Consider the following 16412-nt stretch of genomic DNA (forward strand, 5'->3'; position numbering starts at 1 on the left):
TATAGGTCTTAAACGGTGAAAAACTTAAAAGTTGAGTTCCATATGTGTACTTAACTCTTATAAAATACGAAGAGAGTATGGATTAGACTGAATCGGACCCGGAGAAGTTTGTATCAGACTGGGACTTAAATATTCCATTAAAAACATTTTGGATTGGATTTGGAGTTTATAAAGTCCAATTCTATTATTTATAGTTTTATACCCGAGTGAAAAACCTAAATCAGTTTCTCAAGTCTCCAACAATTTACCCAAATTCCAAAATCAATAGAGTGCTCTGATTGAAATGAGAACCCGGAGAAGTAGAATGCTGGCCGGAGACTCGCCGGAAGGACAATTCTTACCGCCAGAGTTGCAGTGGGAGGTAATGGTCAGGCTGCCGGTAAAAACCCTATTAAGATTCAGGTGCATTTGTAAATGTTGGCGTTCAATTATTGATTCTCCCGATTTCATTTTTTCGCACTCTAACCTATTGAGCAATGATATCAACAAAACCCTTATGTTGGTCTTGGAAAATTCCAAAAAATTCCAATATTCCCAAGATCACAAACAATCATTGATTATTCGCGATAGACACACATTTAGGTTTTGTTATCAATTTGTGGAGTCCGAACAATGGGGATTTCTAGGCAGCTGTAATGGGTTAGTATTGATCCAAGATATCAAATTCCCATCACTGTTGGGTTTGTTTAACCCTTGTATTAGAAAAGCGTTGATACTTCCCCCTTGCCCAATATATTTCGACAAAAAACGCTACTATCGAACACACCCCATATTCGTATTGGGGTTTGTCTCTTCCTGTAATGACTTTAAAGTGGTTGCTTTTATGGATGAGGAAAGTGGTATAACTGGTAAAGAAACTTCTATAATAATTGCGGTTTATTCACTAAATGATGATCTTTGGAGGATAAAACTAGTTGAGTTGAACTTTCCTATTACCGTTGTGACATCCAAAAGTTGGTGGGATCATTTCTGTCAAGGGGCAGGACATTGGATTGTAAACACCCATGTTTTTTCTTTTGATTTTGGAGTGGAGGAATTTAGCTCCGTAGAGTTTCCGAATACTGGAAGTGAAAAGTTCAAGTATGATTTTGTTCTTGGCGAATCGTTAGCTGTATTTGGTATTTCTCCAATAAGTATTTGCATATGGATTATGAGAAAGGATGGTGGAAATGACCCATGGAGTCTATGGTTTTCAGGAGATTCATCATTTTCTGGTTATTACTGTTTTAAGTATCTAAGTGTTAAGAATTTTTCATATGATGTCAAATCTGGTACAACTTATGTCCTAACCGCTAATGATGGACTGATATCCTATAATATTAAAAGCCATCATATACAACGTTTTGGAAGAATTGTTCGTCATTGTAATCTCTACCACCGTCGTATAACCAATGTGTACACTTATGTGGAGAGCTTGGTGTTGTCTGGAGGATCCTATGGCGAATCTTTAATATCTTTCCCATGAAAAGGTGAGTAATTTCGAGTAACTCACAAGTTCACATCTACAAATTTTTCTTTCTATCAACTTAGTAGCTATAAGTCACTTAACTTCAGATGTTCCCAATTTCAATTGATGGGATATTATTTGTCTTGCTGTTTAGCTTATGTTGCTTACAATGTTTTGTTAAGGATATCTAGAATCTGTTTTTCCTACAGAGTATTGTACTTCATTTTAAGAAAGTTATATAACACTTAATTTTAACTAAGGGACCATTTTTGGAAAGGACTCGCTATAGCTGGGACCGCTCTGAGATAATCAAAAGCTTGACCTTTTAAAGTAAATCGGCCATAGATGGAACTGATAATATCAGTTTCCCTATTTTAGCACCACTATGAGAGTATGAGCCCATGCTTTTGCAGTTTATGCTTATTGTTTGATAAAAATGCTGATTGCAATTGCTGTTATTTCGTATGGATTATTCCAACAAACAGAAAACTCACTTTTATTGTTTTAACTTGCTTCTGGTGGTTACTTGATGATGCTTAGTAAAGGAAGTACGAAGCTGGTAGCCGATGGAGGTCGTGCGTATTTAGGTAAATCTATGCCTACCCGACATGGTGGTTGAATTTCCATTTTCTTGTAGTATGTATTGTGTAACAAAATGCTTTCAGCTAGCTTTTAAATATTTATATTAGACTGATGTACCATTAGCAAAAACTATGCAAATCTTATTTGAACTTTGTATGAAATTTGAGATGCTATTTTGGGATCTGATGCGTCTTATTGAAGTCTGTAAAATTTAACATTTTACAGCTGATTGTGAAAGTTCAAGAAATTTGAGGTGAGTAACAATTATTAGAGTTTTAGAAAACGTTTAAATTAATGTCCATACATTAAAATATACACATCAAAGATCATCCCTAAGCCAACTAGGGGAAGTGTACGATTTTTCTGTGGAAGTTGACACAAACTGATTTTAAACCTAGATTATGTGAATGTGACTATTCCATTGATGTTGCTTCCTAAATCTAGTGGAACTGAACTATAGAATATCAGAAAGTTAGTTGACATTGGAAATGCACTTGGTTAGGAACGAAATATATTGTGTAATAAAGTGTATCAGCCTATGATACTGAAGTAGTAAGGGTGACAGAGTCCTCAGCCAAAGATGTTGCCAAAGTAGCTAACGACGAAGTACGGAGTAGCTAGTTTGATCTCAAGGAGCAGGCAATGAGATGAAAATTAAAAGAAAAAATATACGAAGTATGTGATTAGTAGAAATATTTCTCCAGTTCGATTTTAACCCCTCCTACAAACAACAAATGGTCTTGCACGCACAAGATGTACAATAAATTTATTGTATATCAAGATAGTTTTTTTACACGGTCTTTTTGTATCTTTTACCTAGTTTTTATTACTTTTAATATATTTTGATTAACTTTTAGATTATAAAAGAAAGTTGATAGATAAATATTTTAAAGAGTTAATATGATTAATTTTATACACTATTAGTAAGTTTGAAGAAATATGTTTTTACTAAAATGAAAATTTTATCATTAAAAAATAGATAACTTTTACATCTATAAGAGTAACTTTTAAGAATTTGTGTACAAACAATGAGAGAAAAGAAACATAAAAGGTCATGTACTAGCTTTAGAGAACTTATTAGGTTAATGCTAGTGACTGTTTTTTAACCAAAAAACAAAATCAGTGATAGGGAAGATAGACATAACATAAAGGGTTTATCCATAAATTCGTTTTGTATCCTTTATTACGAAAAATTGAGACCACTGAATCTGAATGAAAAGAGTACTCCGTGTAAAAGAATTACGGAGTAATGTACAAGTTTGTGTTTTGATGCTTGATTAACAAATGTGTAAAGAAAAGAACAGAAAAAATCCTCTTAAAATGAATCAAGTTTACCTCAAATGAAACCTTAAAGCCACAAAACAATGTAGCTAGGGTGTCAATGTATGTGCAGAAATCCCTGTAATTAAAGAAGCAGACACAAGTCTCCACTCGTAGGAGAATGGCACCAGCTGCTGGTATAGCTGAAAGCATGCATAGCAATGTGCGTCTACCAGCAGCGAGTGTCATCTCTCCTGCGATCGGAGGCCTCAGCTTCTGATATTTTCATCACTCTTAGGTTTTTGTGCTGGTGCAGGCTTATATCTTATTTGATGGTGCATGTTTTGCCATAAGATGAGCTCAGTATTTATAGGACATATCTTTCCCTGCCTTTTTGAATTAATTTATTTGTTCCGCACCTCTAAAATTTAAAGAAAATGATACTGTGAATTTGGTCAAATATAAATCAACCTAACTCGACCTAGTTTCACTTGTTCAAACTTGTTGGAAAAACAGACACTTCTTTTGTTCACATTAGAATTTTCTTTGAATATTTCTTTGGCTTTATAGTTGAAAGCAGTGGAAAACTTGGTCCATGAAATTTCATTATTGATTTGATTAGAATATAAATGACTTATGTTTAGACAATTCAAATCTGAACAAAACAAGTGGTATTTTGCTCTCTTGGAAGAGCTGTCACCAGCTTGGCTAGCAACTTGCTATTTCAAAACATTTGACTAATGATTTTCTAGAAGGACTATATTATATAATACGGAGTATTAATGTAAATATGTTGATATTCTTTTACCTGTATATTATATTATAGTTTAAAAAAATGAGACGGTTTTCCGAATATTTTGAAGTAGTACATAATGGAGTAGTTAAATGCACAGTATTCATCCGAGTTTTCATGAAATAAATGTGGGGTCAAACTTTTGCTTTGAGGACCATAATGAGATATCATAATTTGGCTGAACAAAGTGTTAATAGCACCAAAAAAACTCAGGGAAGAGGAGGATCTTACTAATTTGTGAAATGTCATGTCAAATAATCACTTTAAGCTAATTACAATTCAATTTATCTGATTTCTGCTTGTCTATTTTTCTGTGAAGGCAATTTCAGTAAATAGATGAGTTGATTTGCAACACATGAATTCTGCATGGAAAACTTGTTCAATTGCCTGTAAGTACTTAATTAGGAAGTTCATCTTAACTCCACTACACCAAGCCAAACCATATTCAAGTCTTAAGCAGAACCTATTTTACCCTTGACAAGGTCATTACCAGCCTATCACGCTATAAGCATTCAGACACTACACGTTAACTATATCGTGCTATAAATCTACAACTATCCTGAAACTAAGCCGGTGTTACATTGCAGAAAGTTCATTCCCCTGAATCTATTAAGATATAGAATGTCTACTAAAAGAATTACATGGTGAAGGATTATTTCTTGTTTGGGCAAAACAAAAAAAATTCTAAAACTTTGGGGGGAAGTAGGAAAAGGGTCAGTTGCGGGTTAGCCACATTGCTTGTTTGGGCATTCATACTCACAAGAATAGTATAAACGAATCAAAGCCCTTAAATGCCTGATCCGACCCTATTTCCATTAAGCCCTCGTCCAATAACCATCCCGGCTGACAACGTGGCTTAATCTGACCCTTATTTTGTTTAGAATGACAGAAATCCTAATTATCAGAATATTTTTGGCTTTTAAATGAATATATAGGCTATTCAAAGCAGCTTATAGACAAGCTTAAATCTTCTAATACACTAACTTGAGAGACTGATTTGATTTATTTTCAGAGAAGATGCTGGTTCAGACACAAAAGACAAGCGACACAGTAAGCATCAAAGGCAATTTAGTTGCCTATTTATTCCCCTAATTTCCAAAAGTATCCATAAATTACAAGCAAGAAATCTTATTTCTTTGTATGCTAAAGGCTCTCCGATCTGACAGTAGCTTTATTCTCCTGCTTGTTTTTATTTTTTTCCAATCAACATTGACGTCACAAGCTTATTAATGAAAATAAAAGACTAGGCAAAAGGATAGTAATTTCTACATCGTGCATAGAAGACTGAATTAAGAATGGATAATGTGCATACTCTGATAACCTTATGCTGTCTGCTCTGATTCCTGGTTGACCGCCTGTAACGCTAGGATAAGTTCCTGTAAACTATTATCCGCGTCTGCAGAAGATGTCTTAGGCATCAGATTTTCTGCAACATCAGCAGGAGTCATCTGAATCTGAGCCAGAAGTTTCTCAAGTGTTGGGAACAGAGGATGTGAGTCAATTTTCAGATAATTCTTGGCCAAAATCTTGAATGCTTCGTACCCACAGTATGACAGTTGAACATGCTTGTCCATCCTCCCCCTACGAATCAATGCAGGATCAAGTTTGTCGACATGGTTAGTCGTAAACACAATCAGTCTCTCCCCACCACAAGCAGACCACAAGCCATCAATAAAATTCAATAGCCCTGACAGGGTAACCTTACTTGTACTGGCATCTTGTTCTTCTCTAGCTAACATAGTCATAGCTTTCTTCTTATCTTGATCAGCAATATTGTCAATGTCCTCCCCTCTATCCTGCTTCTTTTTCCGTTGTCCAGTCAAATCCCTTGAGCAGTCAATATCCTCGATAACAATAATCGATTTACTAGAGGTCTCAATTAGCAACCTCCTCAATTCTGTGTTATCCTTGACAGCAGTGAGCTCAAGATCATAAATATCATAATTCAGCAGGTTGGCCATTGCTGCAATCATAGTCGATTTCCCAGTCCCTGGGGGTCCATAAAGCAGATATCCTCGCTTCCATGCTCTCCCGATCCTTGCATAAAACTCTTCCCCCTTACTAAATGTAATTAAATCTTCAATAACCTCCCTTTTCTTACTCGGTTCCATTGCCAACGTTTCAAACGAGGCCGGATGCTCAAACACAACATGACTCCATTGAGCTCCATTATTAGTATACAACTTCCTCTGCCTATTCCTAATCTTAATTGCATTACCTTCCTTCAACACATAACTAAGATAATCACCCATAATAAGATCCCTATTCTTCTTATGAAAAGTTAATTTGTAATACCTCTTTTCATCAGCAACAGGATGAAATGAGAACGTTGGTTGTTTGCTAACATTTTTACCAAATGCCCACCAAACTTTTACCCTTTTATACTCATCAGCTACTTCTTCATGTTCATCCATACTAAGAGATAAGGATTGGTTGTTTTTCAGCATATCTGCCTTCAATCTCTTAGCTTGCTTGCTTGAATTCGAGCTTAAGTAGTTCTCGATCGCAACATACGCCTCGCTTCGCATGAATCTCTCCCCTGTTGTTTCATTGAAAGTGATTTGGATGTAAGGGTACACCAAAGTAATGATTCTTTGAGTATATTTTTCAAAATGACTTCGAAGATGATTAGGAAAGTATTGCTGGAAAATTGCCCAGAAAAATACTATGCTTGCAATTACTGAACCAAAGCTAGCTAACATATCTTTTGCTCCTAACATCATATTCTTTGAATTCCTAGCTTTAAGCTTGGAGTTGGGTATTTAACTTTGGAACTGCTGTGGTTTAGCTTTTCTTTCATCGGTTTATCACATTTAATGCACAATTGAACATAAGTACATATGTTGCGGAGGATTTGTTGATTGCGGTCATGTGAAAGATCACATGTTAATACTGTGGAGTCATTGCTGACCAATCGTACTAATTTCGCAAAGGACGCAATCTTGTACAAATGTGGGATATTTTTTATTTGCAAGTTGACAAATTGGCACATTTTAAACTTTGTTATAATTGACCGGACCCCACCGAAAGATACCGTACCCAAATGACCCGACCCGAATTAAATAGACTCGACCGGACTCTCACATGAGATTAGGGATGGCAATCACATCCGAATCCGAACCGAGTCCGAGCCGATCCGAAGGAAAAAATCCGAGGAAAAAAACTCCGAATCCGAATCCGATTAAAAACATCCGAATCCAAATGGATATGGATCGGTTATGGAGTCTGCAGAGACTCCGACCCGAGTCCGAATCCGAGTCCAAATATGACCCGAAATTATTTCAAAGTGTATTATTTTTCGTAGATAACTTTTTTTTAAAAGGAAGTTCCTAATTTAATCTAATATATTTAATTAAAGCGCATATATTTGTAATTAATTAATTTATTAGAAACTCATTAGATTTTGGTAAATGAGAAATATGATTTCTAAATTATTTTAAAATTAAGAAATACAAGTTCTATGTAAGTAAAGTTAACGCATGATTCGGATTTGGATATGGATATGGTTATGGATTCGGATTTGGATATGGATATGGATTCGGATTTGGATATGGATGCAATTTTTTGAGTTCGAATTTTAAATGGATATGGATATGGATATGGATGCAATTTTGGAGTCCGAATTTTAAATGGATTTGGATATGGATGCAATTTTGGAGTTCGAATTTTAAATGGATCGGATTTGGAGTTTACTACATCCGACCCGAATCCGATCCGTTGACATCCCTACATGAGACGAAATGATATGAATGGACCTGAGCCGACGTTCTCTTAACCAAAATTGACCAGTACCCGAATAAACTCGGCTAGAAAGTTTCCTTTTTCGAATGGGCCTGACTCGTACCCGACCCAAATCACTTTGTATGCAATCTTTACAAATGAGATTAATGATGTTGAGAGAAGGAATACCACATTATGAGTAGACTTGTTTATTGGGCGGGTTAGGTAAAGGATTGGTGTGGGTGTAAAGCGTGTCGGATCATGAAAGCGTTACATTGAAAATATTTGATATTGGGCGGGTCAAAGGTAGTTGTGGGGTAATAGCAGGCTGTTAGTGGAAGGGCTAACAAAACGAGCAAAGAAATTCAAATGCAAAATGGGAGATCGACAAAGGCAAGCTAGTACAAGTGAATACAACTTATACTTCATCCCTCCCTAATTGTTTGCGCAATGCACTAATAGTGCTTACTATTATTTGATTGTGTAGAATTGAAAAGAGACAAAAATGATGGGCGCAAATATATTTTATGTGAGAGTAAAGTTGTGGTGTCATGAGCTTTTATGGGAATGGAACAATCTTTTAGGGACGATGAAACATGAAAGATGGTTATGGGATAGGTCCTCGTGTTGAACCCGTGTATCTTGGGCAGTGGGGCGGCCAAATACGACCCGATTCACTAAATAAATATTGTGCCAAAATGTTCAGAAGGGAAGACTAGGCCATGTTCTGTTCACCTTGTTAACACTTATTTCAGGAAAAATAAGTTCAGTTAAGTTCATATATATAAGATAAGCTCAGGAAAAATAAGGGTTGACCAAGTACAATTTATAACTAAAATGAGTTGTGATAAGTTCTAATAAGTTCAGATAAGTCCAAATATGTTCAGTTAAATTCAGATAAGATAAGTTCAAGAAAAATAAGTGAAAATCAGGTGAATAGAACGCAACCTAAGACCTTGTTTCTTTTACTTATAAGTTTATAATGCCTTATTTTCATGATATTGTTAATTTAATTAAATTTAATTAAATTTAATTTAGATCCAATTAATTGAATTTAATATTAATACAATCAAAATTATTATTATTATTATTATTATTATTATTATTTCAGTTCAGTGAGGCTAATTAAATTAAATTAAATTAAATTTAATATAATTTATTTTCAATTTCAATTCAAAAGAATAAGGTCTGAGACTCTGAGTCCACTGCCCCTTATCCTGTCATAACCCATAAAACGTGACAATCTGCCATGCTACAAACCGGCCCTAACTTATGACATCTTTAGGCAAGACGGGCTGCTTAAATTAAATAAGAATAAAGAGGGTATTAAAATCCAAAGAGGGTACTCCATAACATTTATCGGAAAAAACGACCTCACTTTGAGGTGGGGCATATACTACGTGGTCCAACTCGTCTCTAATCTCTACGATACATCATGGAAAAATGCTTTCCACGTTTCTTAGGTATTTTTTTTGTTGTTGTTTCTGTTATCCCAATTCTTGGACTAACGACATAACCGCTCTAACGTTTGATTATGTCGTGTCAGCCAGGTTCTATCGTGTCGCAGGTAAACACAGCTCCAGGGAGATACGTCCGACGTAGCATCGTACGACGAGACATAAACGACGAAGGACAGGCGACAACGCACAGGCAACAGAGACGCGTCCTCAAGAAACAGGTTGATGAAGATAAGTTAACCTAAAGCCCATGATAGGCAGCGCCGTCACGCTAGCAAGAATGAGTCCAAGACATGCGCGAGAAGCGCGGAGGTGGTTGAAGACTAAAGAGACGTGTGACAAAGATATCCCTATCTTTGTGGGATTCTCTCAACCGACTAGACCGTTGGAAATATCCTATAAAAGGACGAAGATGATGACAAGCGAAGGACGTTCACTCAAGCATTAAAACTCTTAAGCTATCAAGTGTTTTAGCATTCATTGTTATATTTTGTTTTCAGCATTGATTCTCAGAAAAAAGCATAAACAATCATACAGAATACTTAGTGGATTGATAGCCTCATAGCTATCCGCGGTTTTTTACCTTATTCCTGGGTTTTCCGCGTCAACACTTCTTTGTGTCGTGTCTCTTTATTTGTGTTGTTAATTCTTTGCTTAGTTAGTGTCGATCCTAGCCGAAAGTCGCCCCCATACGAATTTTGGCATAAACAGTTTGGCGCCGTCTGTGGGGACATTAACTAGGTTTTACACAAAATCACTCCTTTCACCATGACTACTGGAGAGATGACGATCGCAGAGATGAAAGCGGCTTACGAGAAAGCCCAAGCCGAGCTAGCCCAAGAGAGGGCATCCAATGAAACCCTCCAGAAAGAGCTCGAATCCGTGAAAAGCAACAAGCACCAGTCCCGCTACAAAGGTGGGAAGCCAAAAAAGCTGACGTTCGAGATGCCCGATGACTTCGAAGATATGACCGATGAGGAGGAGACCCGTGAGGAAGAAGACGGAGAAGCTCCCGATCCGGTGACCCAGCGCCTGAACAAGATGGACGCACGCATGACGAAGCACTACTCTCGCCTGATGAAGTTGATGACCAAGTTTCCCGGAGCACCTACGCCCGTGGAGACCGAGCCAACCGACGGGTACGCAGCGTCGCCGTTCTGTGAAGCGATCGCTAGAGTGACAGTTCCGCACACGCTCCGACTCCCTACCTGGACCACCCTGTACGACGGGACATCCGACCCCTACAGGCACGTCAACTTCTACAAGCAGCGCATGTGGCAGATCGGGATCCCATACGACCTAGTGGAGCCTGTCATGTGCAAATCTTTCGGCGGCACCCTTGATGGAGCAGCTTTGGAATGGCTCACGAACGTCCCTCCCGGATCCATCTCCTGTTTGTCCGAACTCATCAACGCCTTCTACCAACAGTTCGCCAGCAGCCGCCAGTTGGAGAAACAAACCAGTGATCTCTATCGGTTGGTTCAAGGGCCAACCGAGTCGGTACGCGATTATTTTAACCGTTTTAATTGTGAAAAAATTGGTATAAAAAACTGTGATGTCAGGACTGCTATTGAGGCGTTCAAAAGAGGCCTCATCCCCAATTCGGAGTTATACCGGGAAATAACCAAATACCCCTGTGCAACTTTCGAAGAGGTGCGATCAAGGGCCACCGCCCAGATGCGAATCGAAGACGACGAGGTCATCCGAACAGCATCTCAACGGTCGACAGGGGGCAGCAGCGACAGAAGATCGTACACCCCGAGGAACAACAACTGGCGACACCAACCATACGTTCGGCAAAACTAGGTACAAAGTGTCAATCAGTATTATGATACTAACAATGTTTACAGGAATGAGCGGGTCGAACACCCTAACATCTCCGACTACGGCTTCAACGTCGACATCGGAGGTGTGGTGAACGCCCTTCAAAATGTAGGTGGAACAGTCAGATGGCCCCGGAAGAGCGACAGACCGGACTCCATGAAGAACATGAGCAAATGGTGCTACTTCCACCGCGACAACGGCCACACAACCGAGGAGTGCATCTCCCTCAAAAAGGAGGTCGCATACCTCCTGAAACGGGGGCATCTAAAAGAGCTGTTGAGCGACAAGGGAAAAGAAACGTTCTCCAAAGAGCAAACCACCCTGCCCGGCCCAACAATAAGCAGCGAGCGACCAGACCCACCACCGTTCAATAAAGTGGTAAACGTCATTTCCGGTGGTTCAGATATTTGTGGACTAACTTCTTTTGCAGCTAAAAAAATTAACAGGGGAGAATCTGAAACCATGGAAGAGGGGCAAACCGAAGACGAGGTCGCACTGCACAAGTCCCTGACCGCAATGGCTATCACTTTCGACGACTCAGATTCTGTAGATACACAGCGGGAACATCACGACGGGTTGGTAATATCGCTCCCAATAGGGAACGCTTTGATAAAAAGGATACTGGTCGACAACGGAAGCTCAGCCAACGTACTGTTCTTGGAAGCACTACAAGAAATGGGATTAGAAGAGAAAAATATTGTAAGGAGATCAACAGTTCTGGTAGGATTCAGTGGAGAGGCACTACGGACAGTAGGAGAGATATTGCTGCCTACATACGCAGAAGGCGTCAACATGATGACCAAGTTCAACGTCGTCGATTGTCCATCAGCGTACAACGTCATCCTAGGACGACCATGGATCCACAAAATGAAGGCAGTACCATCAACATACCACCAATCAATCAAGTTTCCAACCAAATGGGGGGTCATGGAAATCAAAGGACAACAAAGAGATGCGAAGAAATGTTATGAGACGGCACTGAAACCATCCAAGTCGTCCATCTAGCAACTACAGCCAGGGTCGACATCGGACGACCCCGACGACCAACAAATCGACGAGATAGTCCTGGACCAAACAAAGCCAGACCAAGTCGTAAGGATCGGAGCCTCACTGCCTGACAACATCAAAAGTCAGATAGTGTCGTTCCTAAGAGAAAACTCGGACTGCTTCGCTTGGTCACACGAGGACATGACAGGAATCAGCCCAGACGTCATCACCCACAAGCTCAACGTCGACCCCAACTTCAGACCGGTAAAACAGAAACGACGTAAGTTCGCACCCGAAAGGAATAAAATCATAGACGAAGAAGTCCAAAAATTGATAGATTCAGGGAAGATCAGGGAAGTTAAATATCCAGATTGGTTGGCGAACGTCGTCGTCGTCAGTAAAAAGAACGGAAAATGGAGAGTCTGCATCGACTTCACAGATATAACCAAAGCTTGCCCCAAGGATCCATTCCCACTGCCGCACATCGACGCCCTGGTCGACGCCACAGCCGGACACGAGCTGCTCACATTCATGGACGCCTATTCAGGATACAACCAAATCCTTATGCACCCAGACGACCAGGAAAAAACATCTTTTGTAACGGATAGAGGAATTTATTGTTATAAAGTCATGCCTTTTGGTCTTAAAAATGTAGGTGCGACGTACCAAAGATTAGTCAACAAGATGTTTAAAGACCAACTCGGAGACACAATGGAGGTTTACATTGACGACATGCTAGTAAAATCGAGGAAGGCTGACGATCACGTGGAACACCTACGACAATCCTTCGACGTATTGAAAAAGTACGGTATGAAACTTAACCCAACTAAATGTTCTTTCGGAATGTCCGCAGGAAAATTCTTAGGTTACATCGTCACCCAACGAGGAATCGAGGCCAGCCCCGACCAAGTGCGCGCGATAATCAACATTCAATCCCCCAGGAACATAAAAGAGGTACAGCGCTTGACAGGAAGGGTGGCAGCACTAAACCGTTTTATATCGCGATCGTCGGACAAGTGTCGATTATTTTACGACGTCTTGCGCAAAAACAAGGGGTTTAACTGGTCCGACGACCACGAAACAGCCCTGCAAAACCTCAAAAAATACATGATGTCGCCACCCCTCCTGTCCAAGCCAAAAGAAGGAGAAGTCCTACAACTCTACTTAGCCGTCAGCTCGGCAGCAGTCAGCGCGGTCCTAGCTCGAGAAGACGAAGCACAACAACTACCCATTTATTACATCAGTAAGTCACTACTGGAAACAGAAACCAGGTATTCCTCCCTCGAAAAACTCGTTTTAGCACTCGTTACCGCAGCCAAAAAATTAAGGCATTATTTTGAAACTCACCAAATAGTGGTGATGACTAACTATCCAATCAAGTCTGTGATGCGTAGGCCAGAACTGACAGGTCGAATGGAGAAGTGGACAATGGCACTAGGAAGCTTCGACATCAAGTATCAACCAAGAACGCCTGTAAAATCGCAGGCCCTAGCAGATTTTGTGGCAGACTTCAGCCCCGGCTTAGAGAGGATAGCAGACGACGAAGTCAAACTCATCAACAACATAGGAGGAATATGGACACTCTTCGTCGACGGCTCATCTAACTTTCGTGGTGCAGGTTTAGGCATCGTACTAAAGTCACCACAAGGGGACATGATAGCACAGGCGATCTGCTGCGATTTCAAGGCAACTAACAACGAAGCAGAGTACGAGGCGTTAATCGCTGGAATGACATTAGCTATGGAATTAGGGGCAAGCGGACTCAACATCTTCAGCGATTCACAACTAATCGTCAACCAGATTAACGGCGACTATGAAGCTAAAGACCTAAAAACGACCTTATATCTCGAGAAAGCGAAAAAGTTAACCTCCAAATTTAAACCCTTCTCCATCAAACAAGTACCAAGAGACCTAAACACGCAAGCCGACGCCCTTGCCAACCTAGGATCCGCACTCAGAAAATCACCATTCTCGACCATACCTCTAGTACACCTACTGTCACCCGCCATCGAAAAAGACATACCACATGACGCCAGCCTCGTCCTATCAACCGTAAACACAGACAGTTGGACCAAACCCATCTTCGATTACCTAAAGCACGAAACTCTACCCGACGACAAGCTAGAAGCCAGAAAGATACTTTTCAAAGCTTCACGATATGTTATTTTGCAGGACGTACTATTTAAGCGATCAGCAAACGGAATGCTGATGCGATGTGCCGAAGAAATCGAATGGGAAATATTACTGAAACAATACCACGAAGGAGAATGCGGAGGACACGAAGGAGGACGAAGCTTATCAACCAGAATCAAAAGAAATGGATACTATTGGCCAGCAATGCTTAAGGACGCCATGAGGTACGTATCCAAGTGCGACAAGTGCCAACGACACGCAGGTATGACACACAAACCATCTGAATTCTTGCATCCAACTCTAACTCCGTGGCCTTTCATGAAATGGGGGATGGACATCGTTGGCAAATTGCCCGTCGCCCCAGGACAAAAGGTCTTCATGTTAGCCCTAACAGACTATTTTTCCAAGTGGATAGAAGCAGGCGCATTCCAACAAGTAAGGGACAAAGAGGTATGCTCGTTCATATGGACTAACATAATATGCAGGTTCGGAATACCGTCAGAAATCATCTGCGACAACGGATCACAATTCATCAGCGACAAGACAAGGGCTTTCTGCAAAACATGGAATATCGAGCTAAAGACGTCGACGCCTAGATACCCCCAAGCAAACGGACAGGCGGAATCCAGCAACAAAACAATCATCGCATCGCTAAAAAAGCGGCTAGACGATAAGAAGGGACGATGGGCAGAAGAGCTGCCATCCATCCTATGGGCCAACAGAACGACGCCTAGGACGGCGACAGGACAGACTCCCTTCTCACTCGTCTACGGGTGCGAAGCAGTACTACCCCCCGAAGTGACGCTGCCCAGTGCACGATATGGACTCATGACGCCAGAGCAGAACGACGTCGAACTTAGTGAAAACCTCGACAACACAGAAGACTTCAGAGAAGCAGCGTTGATAAGAATGGCGTCGCAACAGCAGATTGTGGCAAAATGCTTCAACAAAAACGTCAAAGTAAAAATGTTCAAGGAGGGCGACTGGGTGTTGCGCAAAGTGTTCCAAAACACGAAAGAATTAAACGCAGGTAAATTTGCGCCAGCTTGGGAAGGACCGTACTTGATCGATAAAATCGTCGGAAAGGGGGCATACAGACTCATTACCAAAGATGGCAAGCCGGTCCCCCGAAGCTGGAACGCTACACATCTTAAACTCTACCATTTTTGAAATCTCGTCGTAACCAATTTTATCAGCCATCGTATCGTCGTCTTTATTTTTCTTTATCGTTTCATTTTCGTTTAAAAACCATTACTAACTTAAGCATCGGAGGGCCGTTGGCATCCCCAACGGCCAATCCTCCTAGCGACCCATGTTTTCTTTTGCAGAGTGCAAGACGCACGACGAATGATATCCATAAGCAACAACGTACGACTCAGAACGAGATCGCGAGAGACAACGAACAAACAGCGCAGGTATGATTTTACACATCAGTCGATTCAATACTTATTACTTGCAAAGCATCTACTACACGAAACTAAGACATCAAAACGCGACGGGATAACCATAAGGAACGAACGACTAAGGAAAAGAAAAACAAACTTATCATACACAACGCGCGACCCCTAAGGCCACGACTTCCGAAATTCAAACACAAGTCATCCAAACCACCTCGTCGTCGCCATCGACGACGAGTAAAGAAGTTCACAAACAAAACACAAAAACCAACAGAAATTCAAAAACTACAAACTATTACATCCCTTCTTCCTGAGTAGAGGCCACGGCCTCCTGCTCCGACTCCTGCTCTGGGGGCACGACTGGCACCTCCACCGACGCCACGTCCAACGTCTCGTCTTGAGAAACAACGGCAAGAGCCTCCTCTTCGCACCCAACAGCTAAAACCTCCCCCTCTTGGTCCGGAACAGGCGCACTCACCACCAACAAAGCCGCATCCACCTCTGTCGCCTCAGTACTGGCAGTATCAGCCGTCTTCGCTAACTCTTCCGGATCCACCACAGGCACCGACAGGTCAGCCATGGTACCGCTATTAGCCAGATAGTCGTCCACCTCCTTCTGACACGGCCAAAGGCTAGTCTCCCCAATCAAGCAGGAGTACATCATCTGCGCCCGCGTCCTCCATATAGCGAGAGCCTCGACGTCCTTCGCCTCCTCCTGCAGGGCGTCGTACAAGCTCCTCAATCCATCTAACTCCTCCGTCGTCGAGGCCAGCTCTTCCTTCACTTTCTCCAGATCTTTAGCCACGTCGGCT

General features: G+C 40.9%; 3 protein-coding genes across 4 annotated transcripts; 2 read left to right on the plus strand and 1 right to left on the minus strand.

The window, feature by feature from the left end:
• Window positions 1–106: 106 nt before the first annotated feature.
• LOC110795369 (F-box/kelch-repeat protein At3g23880) lies at window positions 107–2210 on the plus strand. Of its 2 annotated transcripts, none has more exons than XM_056843510.1 (2): window positions 107–1469; window positions 1993–2210. In XM_056843510.1, exon 1 carries the CDS (start codon window positions 284–286, stop codon window positions 1463–1465), a length of 1182 nt encoding a protein of 393 aa, XP_056699488.1. In that variant the 5' UTR covers window positions 107–283; the 3' UTR covers window positions 1466–1469; window positions 1993–2210. The 2 variants fall into 2 exon arrangements, with proteins under 2 accessions (XP_056699488.1, XP_021856069.1); XM_022000377.2 differs by having other exon boundaries at window positions 113–1469; window positions 1988–2210.
• Window positions 2211–5133: 2923 nt separating this feature from the next.
• On the minus strand, window positions 5134–6989 carry LOC110795368 (AAA-ATPase ASD, mitochondrial-like). The gene has a single exon (XM_022000376.2). The coding sequence runs from the start codon at window positions 6803–6805 to the stop codon at window positions 5405–5407; it is 1401 nt and encodes a 466-aa protein (XP_021856068.1). The 5' UTR covers window positions 6806–6989; the 3' UTR covers window positions 5134–5404.
• A 3038-nt stretch (window positions 6990–10027) lies between these two features.
• Window positions 10028–12088, plus strand: LOC130465196 (uncharacterized). The gene is made up of 3 exons (XM_056834126.1): window positions 10028–10734; window positions 10822–11010; window positions 11110–12088. The coding sequence occupies exons 1-3, from the start codon at window positions 10028–10030 to the stop codon at window positions 12086–12088; spliced, it is 1875 nt and encodes a 624-aa protein (XP_056690104.1).
• Window positions 12089–16412: the final 4324 nt, after the last annotated feature.

This window comes from Spinacia oleracea, chromosome 1, assembly GCF_020520425.1.
Source record: "Spinacia oleracea cultivar Varoflay chromosome 1, BTI_SOV_V1, whole genome shotgun sequence".
Lineage (NCBI taxonomy): Eukaryota > Viridiplantae > Streptophyta > Magnoliopsida > Caryophyllales > Amaranthaceae > Spinacia > Spinacia oleracea.